Source organism: Sorex fumeus, unplaced genomic scaffold, assembly GCF_029834395.1.
Source record: "Sorex fumeus unplaced genomic scaffold, SorFum_2.1 ptg000098l, whole genome shotgun sequence".
NCBI lineage: Eukaryota > Metazoa > Chordata > Mammalia > Eulipotyphla > Soricidae > Sorex > Sorex fumeus.
This window is the reverse complement of record NW_026606155.1, coordinates 20,968,513-20,976,622: the sequence shown is the minus strand read 5'-3', so window position 1 is coordinate 20,976,622 and position 8,110 is coordinate 20,968,513. Positions and strand designations below refer to the sequence as shown.

The 8,110-nt window shown below is 55.6% G+C and overlaps 1 protein-coding gene across 1 annotated transcript; it reads left to right on the top strand.

Annotated features, from left to right (window-relative positions):
• The first annotated feature begins 4,457 nt into the window (after window positions 1-4,457).
• Window positions 4,458-7,904, top strand: FOS (Fos proto-oncogene, AP-1 transcription factor subunit). Its single transcript, XM_056133350.1, has 4 exons — window positions 4,458-4,767; window positions 5,562-5,813; window positions 6,214-6,321; window positions 6,433-7,904. Exons 1-4 carry the CDS (start codon window positions 4,627-4,629, stop codon window positions 7,072-7,074), a joined length of 1,143 nt encoding a protein of 380 aa, XP_055989325.1. The 5' UTR covers window positions 4,458-4,626; the 3' UTR covers window positions 7,075-7,904.
• The last annotated feature ends 206 nt before the right edge of the window (window positions 7,905-8,110 follow it).

The following is an 8,110-nucleotide window of genomic DNA, read 5'->3' as shown; positions in this document are numbered from 1 at the left end:
GTTTTCTCCCCCAAAGAGGCTAAATGCCTAGTGGTTTTGGTGTACGTGTGTGGTGTGTGGTATCTGTGTGCTTCAGCTGTTTTAAAATAGGGGCAGTGTTTTTTCTCACTGTCTGAGCCCTAGGGTGAGTAACCTTGACCCCTGGCTCACGTGAGCATGAGTCCTGCGGGAATTATGGGATGTTCCTTTCCTTTGTTGGGTCCAGACATTTAGAATGAATCTGTTAAAGGGTGGTGGAAGCATGGTCATGTTCACCACCAACAATGTGCCATTTATTCATGGGCACTGACTGTCTTTCTCCTGGGGCTCGATAACAAGGATAACTTTGACCTTTCATCACGAACCACTGGGATTTTCTTTATAGACGGAGGCTGCACCAGCTGAAAATAGCCTAAACATCTTGCTCTTTTTCTCTTGCCCAATTTTTGCCTATTCATGCCCAAGAATAAAATATTCAGCCTGTTCAGCCTTTCCAAAGAGGTAAAGAACATGATCTCTTTGATTTCTAAGAACTCACAGAGGAACATCATACAGGGTTTGATGCTGGTGTTCATCTACTCTTTCAAAAGTTATTTATGGCATACCTATTATGGACCAGGCCTTGAGCTCCATGCTGACTGAATATTAGTTCACAAAAAAAGACAAAAGCCAAAAATGGCATAGAGGCTAATCTTCCCCCAAGGCCCTGAGGAGTTGAGTTTGCTACACACATTTTCCTGACTCCTGGTCCCGTGCTCCCACCGCAACCCTGTTCACCACTAGACCACACTTCCCCAAATAAATAACTACTTCTGCATGCCGCCAGTTGTGTGCGCAGCACTTACGTAGGCGGTGCAGACAGCGGCCTTTCACTTAATGTTGCAATCACACCCAGCTAAACAATGTGCATGACCTTCCAGAGCTATTAAATGCGGGCTTGCAGGGGGTCAGGCTTCTATCACTTAAGTGCCCCAGCATGAGCACAAAATAGAAAAAGAGTCTTTATCTGATTGGCACCTTTGCCATGGGGGAAAAGAAGTCTGTTTTCAATTGGGGTTAAAATCAGATGTGTGAGTCTTCCCTCCTCTTCACCTTTGGATACCCATATAGGAGGAACTTAGCATACAGATAACAACAGAGGACGGAAGTTTGGGATTGATGCGTTCAGACTTGTCCAGAACATGAAATCCCTGCCCTGCTCTTCACAGAGGTACACAAACACTCCGGGCTCAAAAAGACCCCCTGACCTTTACAAATAGCAAGGCTATTTCCCACACATTGCTGCGGATCTCCCTTTAAGGCTACATTATGGGAATGGCAGGGGTGAAATGGACACCACAAGCAGATTGACATGTGAGGTTATGTCAGAATGAGCACATGTTCCGACATTAGTGGGGCAAGAAAGGGAGTTTGAGGTTGGATCATCTGATAGTATAGTTCTGGCCTGAGCGCTTGTTTTCCTAGATGATGTCTGGCACATCTTCAACAAGTAGCTTCTCAAGGGCAGTAGACCCAGGCCCCATCTTCTTACTGCAGGGTCTCCCTTTCATCCCTGTGCCATGAACCTCCTTTGCGCTCCACGACACCCTGTTCTAGCCTCCCTCCAACTGCTTCCTGCTGCCCAACAACCATTCCCTGGCTGGGAATCTCTCTGAGATGGACCCACCCTGTTCATCACAGTCTGTGCTAATTCCCAACACAGGCAGGCCACAGCAGGCTCCCAGTAGTCGTCTGTTAGTCAATGAAAGAGTATGAATGAGTATGTGGGTCCATTCATTTCAGAGGATGCTTTTTTATTTTTTTGAGGACCCAGGGATGGAACCCAGGACTTCATACATATTCCTGAGCCACCTCTCCAGACACACGCCACACCCCCGCCCTCTCTCCCCCCACCCCAGAAGCTGGATTTATTAGATCTCCAACTCTGGGTATAATGGTGCCAGGAAGGAAAGGGTTAAACTCTTGGCCAAGTCAGGAGTCATCCCCAAACCTTTTCCCTTTTTTTATGGGCAAAGGCAGGATAGGGATATGGGAGATAAATACTGGATATAAAATCCTGACACATCCTTTAGGTGTTGGCTTGAGCTGCTTCAGACTCTGAAGGGAGGGCAAATAATGAAATCACTCTAGGTTCTTCTCTTGAGTGGCCTGAGATCCAGTTATGAATGGGAGGCAAGACCAGACCCAGGAATTCAAAGCATGACCTACTTTGTCCCAAGCTAATAAGGAAAGAGCTGGAATTTGCCTCCATGACTTTAAAAAAAAAATGATAATAATCAAGGGCAGTGAAATAGCCTGACAGCTCATAGAATAAGGAGAACAAGGCCTCAAACTTGCTGCAGAATTCAGAGAAGCCAGGAGATGTCTGTGTTTATTAAGTGTTTTTCCTTTTCTCTTCCCCCCCACCCCCCCACGCCACCCCTTTTTTAAGTGAGAAAAAAAAGAGCGCCTAAATTCCCACCAACATAAACCAGTGACATACAATGATGAAATTCTGTTTTCACCTCTGCCTGTGACAGGGAATGCAAAAATAGCAAGTGGCCCAGTTCCACGAATCCCCGCCTCCCTGCTCTCCCCGCTCCCGGCGGCTTCGCATCTCGAAGAACCGAGGTTTGCGCTCGGCGGGCGCGAGCCGCGCTCAACGCCCCGGACCCGCGAATGATGTCAGGCGGCGGCAGGAGTGGCCGCGGCCCGGAGGCCGAGGCCGGGGGCCCCCGGGGAGCGAGCAGGGCGGGCGGCCTGGCCCGGCCGACGGCGCGCCCGGTCGCTCGGCGTCGCTTGGAGACGGCCCTGGCGGCGCAGTGTTGCTGTAAACAGCCGCTTCCCTGTTACTATCTATAGCAGGATCGCCTGGCTCCAGGGTGCGGCGGCGGGAGGCAGGTCCGCGGGCTCGCTCCCCGCGCGCCCCAGGGGACCCGCCCGTGGCCCTCTTCCAGCCTGGCCTCCCTCCAGATGCCCACGGCTGACCCCTGACATCCCCCCTCCCCGCGTCTCGGGGGGGGGGGCACGGATCCGGGGCTCTGCGGGCACCTGCGGCTTCACGCCCTCCTCCCCCGCGCGCAGGGACCGAATCTGAGCATCGGTGACCCCGGCTGTCCTTTACAGAGCAGCGGGAATGCGGGGCGGGGGCGCGGAGAGACTGGGGTGCTCTCGCCGAACCCCATGATACCCCCTACCCCGTTTATTTGGCTAGTTCCTCAGATTCCGTTCCTGGGGAGCCGGTGACCGAGGTCTTCGATCTGGGCGCTGCTGGGCATAGACCTTCCAGCGCCCCCGGTCCTACCCCCCCAACCCCCTCCCCTCCAAGTCCGCGCTGGAAAATCACCCGCTGCGAACTCCTGGTCAAGCCCAGCTTCCTGGGCACCGAAACGCCCCCACCTCGCTTCGGATTTGCGCTCCTGTAGCTGCTCATCCCATCAGGTTACCCCAAACTGACATCCCCAACCTCAGCCCCGCCCCCCCCCCCCGCCCGCTGGCCGGGGGATGCAGCCTAGAACTAGGCAAAAGACCCCTTCAAGCATCCTTGATTGGAAGTTCCGTACTACGTGGATCGCCTGAGTCTCGGGGACTTGACAGAACACGAATACCCTCACATTAGACCAAGGGTGGGGGTGGGGGGATACGCCGTTCTCCTTAAACACACACACACAGACACGCACACACGTACACGCAAGGATTCAACAGCGTAAAGTGGGTGATGATCGTAATTCTCTCATTTGGATCCCCCCACTTTCTGCTTTCAAACGCAGAACAGTCCTGGCGCGGCTGGAGCCCGGGGTGGCTGGGTGGCCGCCAGTGAGCATCTGCTGCCCAGGTCTGCGGGAAACCAGGGCTGTCATTGGGAGTGGGGGGCGGAGGCGCAAAGGTTTAAGTTCTTAGGGCCAGATACCAGTTTCCCCTAGACCCAAGCTCAGAAGTGTCCCTTTCTGTTTATTTATTTACTTATTTATTTATTTTGCACCCTGGTAAAAAGACGCTCCCCGCTCCCCGTCCCCCCGGGGAACAGGGGTCCGCATTGAACCAGGTGCGAACATTCGCTCGTGTTCTCCGCCGTTCCCGCCTCCCCTCCCCCGGCCGCGGCCCCCTCCTCCCCCCGCGCTGCACCCTCGGAGTTGGCTGCAGGCTGCTAGCAATTCCCGTCAGTCCCTCCCCGCTTACACAGGATGTCCATATTAGGACATCTGCGTCAGCAGGTTTCCACGGCCGATCCCTGCTGTGGTGGGGGAGCCGACCCCGGGACCTCCCAGCTGCGGGGGTCCTGAGGACCCCTGAAACCCCTACCTCCAAACCCTCTCCGCATTAGGACTCGCAACCAGGTGGGTGTCAGGGAAGAGCGGGCACGGCGGGGGCCGCCAGGGGGACCCAGAGATGTCCCCGGCGCCTGAGTCACCCCTCGATGTTGAAATGGTCTGAACCGGTGACGCGCTCGGCCCATTCATAAAATGCTGTTATAAAAGCAGGGGTTGCGGCGCCTCGTACTCCAACCTCCTCTGCAGCGAGCAACCCAGAAGCTGAGACAGAGCCGGCGGCGGCAGCGGCGGCGCAGCGAGCGAGCAGCGACCGCGCTCCTACCCAGCTCTGCCCCACCGCACCTGCCTGTCTCCGCGCCCCCCCAGCCCCTCGACCCGCCTCGGACTAACCGCGATCATGATGTTCTCTGGCTTCAACGCCGACTACGAGGCTTCTTCCTCCCGCTGCAGCAGCGCCTCCCCGGCCGGGGACAGTCTCTCCTACTACCACTCGCCGGCCGACTCCTTCTCCAGCATGGGCTCTCCCGTCAATGCGCAGGTAAGTCCGGGGCTCGGGGATCCCCAGAAACGAGATGCTACCTTCCGCCCCCCACCCCCAGGCCCGGACACTCAGGAAGGAGTGTGGGGTGCCCGTTCCCTGGGGCAGGGCGGGCTGGCCCGGCCGGGAGCAGCCCTCCCCGGGAGCCCCGGGCTGGTGGTGCGGAGCTCACGCACACTTGTCCTAGTAGGGATCGCCCCCCGCCTCCCCGCCCCAGGCTGCTAATGCGCAGCCTGGGCTCCAAGGCCCGGCTCTGACATCAACAGGGACCCATGCGTCCCGGGCAAAAACTCGCCAACTAGAGCGCAGCTTCTCCGGGGGTCGGGGGGAGGGCGGCCCCAAAGCCCCCATCCCCTCTCCCCTCATAGCCCCAAGCAGCGCTTAGGGGGGGTTGGGGGGAGAGGAGGGCGAAGCGGGGCGGGTGTGTAAGGCAGTTTCATTGATAAAAAGCGAGTTCATTCAGGAGACTCCGGAGCGGCGCCTGCGTCAGCGCAGACGTCAGGGATATTTATAACAAACCCCCTTTCAAGCGAGTGATGCTGGAGGGATAACGGGAACGCGGCAAAGGCTAGAGGAGGAAGGCAGGGCGCTGCGGAATGCTTGGGGCTGGGGGAAGGGGGCCAGCTCACATCCAGGACCAGGGACGTAGTGAGGGCGCCCGCAGTCCTGGGCAGGCCGGTTCCCCGAGCTCTGGCTCCCTGCGGCTGGCGGCGCCGCAAACCCGGCTCACCCCACCTGTGCCGGCAACCTGCGCGCTCACGGCCGCTCACCCCCCGTCGCCTGTTTCCTTCTAGGACTTTTGCGCGGATCTGGCTGTCTCCAGTGCCAACTTCATTCCCACGGTGACTGCCATCTCCACCAGCCCGGACCTGCAGTGGCTGGTGCAGCCCACTCTGGTTTCCTCCGTGGCCCCGTCCCAGACGAGAGCCCCCCACTCCTACGGAGTGGCCACCCCTACGACCGGGCCTTACTCCAGACCTGAGTCGGTGAAGACCATGAGCGGCGGCCGGGCGCAGAGCATCGGCAGGCGGGGCAAGGTGGAACAGGTGAGCTCCTGGAAGGGGCGTGGCGGTGGGCTGGGTCCCTTGGTGGGACGCTTGAAGCAGCCTAGGGAGCTGACTAGGCCTTTTGAACCCGGAGCTCTGACTCCCAGCCCCTCCCCTCCCAAATCAGACGGGGCCGGAGCACGCCATCCAGAAACAGCCTAGGAGTCTCTTCCCTCAGAGGTTTCTCTAGAACGCTCTTAGACCGGCCCGTCTTTGTTCTCTTGCCGAGGATCTTGTTTTAAATGCAAGGCACACCCAGCCTGCGAGTGCAGGTTCGGAATGGCTTCGTAGGTACCCGGTGCCAGGAAACTGGGTGGCTGCAGGAGCTTTTCGCTGGGGAGGGAGAAATGGAGCTGACGGCAAACACAGTTACTCAATGCTGGTCCCTGCTATTTTGCAGCTGTCCCCGGAAGAAGAGGAGAAAAGGAGAATCCGAAGGGAAAGGAATAAGATGGCAGCAGCTAAGTGCCGGAACCGAAGGCGGGAGCTGACAGACACACTCCAAGCGGTAGGTAGCACCCATGACCACTTCTTTAAGAAGGAAGGAAAGTTGGTGATGGGGCAACTGGGTCCTTACCTGAGATGGTGCCTTATGCCTTGCTTTGTGCCTTGCCTGCAGGAGACTGACCAGCTGGAGGACGAGAAATCAGCCTTGCAGACCGAGATCGCCAACCTGCTGAAGGAGAAGGAGAAACTCGAGTTTATCCTGGCAGCCCACCGGCCGGCCTGCAAGATCCCGGATGACCCAGGCTTCCCAGAAGAGATGTCTGTGACTTCTCTTGATCTGAGCGGGGGCCTCCCCCAAGCTACCTCCCCTGACTCGGAGGAGGCCTTCACCCTGCCCCTCCTCAATGACCCGGAGCCCAAGCCCGCGGTGGAGCCTGTCAAGAGCATCAGCAGCGTGGAGATGAAGGCTGAGCCCTTCGATGACTTCCTGTTCCCCGCCTCGTCCAGGCCCAGCGGCTCTGAAACCGCCCGCTCCGTGCCCGACATGGACTTGTCTGGTTCCTTCTATGCAGCAGACTGGGAGCCGCTGCACGGTGGTTCCCTGGGGATGGGGCCCATGGCCACAGAGCTGGAGCCCCTGTGCACCCCGGTGGTCACCTGTACTCCCAGCTGCACTACCTACACGTCTTCCTTCGTCTTCACCTACCCCGAGGCCGACTCCTTCCCCAGCTGCGCCGCTGCCCACCGCAAGGGCAGCAGCAGCAACGAGCCCTCCTCTGACTCGCTCAGCTCCCCCACGCTGCTGGCCCTGTGAGCGGCCAGGGAGCGGGAGGCAGGAGGCCCCCAGGGCCGCTGCCCGAGTTGGTGCATTACAGAGAGGAGAAACACGTCTTCCCTCAAGGGGTTCCGTAGACCTAGGGAGGATCTTATCTGTGCGTGAAACACACCAGGCTGTGGGCCTCAAGGACTTGAAAGCATCCACGTGTGGACTTGAGTCCTTACCTCTTCCGGAGATGTAGCAAAAAAAAAAAACAAAAAAACAAAAAAACCGCATGGAGTGTGTACCGTCCCCAGTGACACATCTGAGAGCTGGTAGTTAGTAGCATGTTGAGCCAGGCCTGGGTCTGTGTCTCTTTCCTCTTTCTCTTTAGTCTTCTCATAGCATTAACTAATCTATTGGGTTCATTATTGGAATTAACCTGGTGCTGGATATTTTCAAATTGTATCTAGTGCAGCTGATTTTAACAATAACTACTGTGTTCCCGGCAATAGTGTGTTCTGATTAGCAATGACCAATATTAAACTAAGAAAAGATAATGACTTTATTTTCAAGTAGATAGAAATAAATAGCTATATCCATGTACTGTAGTTTCTCTCCAACATCAATGTTCATTGTAATGTTACTGATCATGCATTGTCAAGGTGGTCTGAATGTTCTGACATTAACAGTTTTCCATGAAAACGTTTTATTGTGTTTTTAATTTATTTATTAAGATGGATTCTCAGATATTTATATTTTTATTTTATTTTTTTCTACCTTGAGGTCTTTTGACATGTGGAAAGTGAAATTGAATGAAAAATTTAAGCATTGTTTGCTTATTGTTCAAAGACATTGTCAATAAAAGCATTTAAGTTTGAATGCGACCAACCTTGTGCTCTTCGATTCTCAATAATTTCTCAATTCTCGGAGTTTTGTAAGATTCCAAGAGGTATTACTGGAGACCAGTCTGACAAGAAGCTCCTGGGAGGATACGCCCCTTTGTTTGATCCCTTATCAGAGGAGAGAAGGAAACTCAGGAGCTGAAGTTGGTATACCATAAATGTATGCCTTCGTGTTAGAATGCTGATAC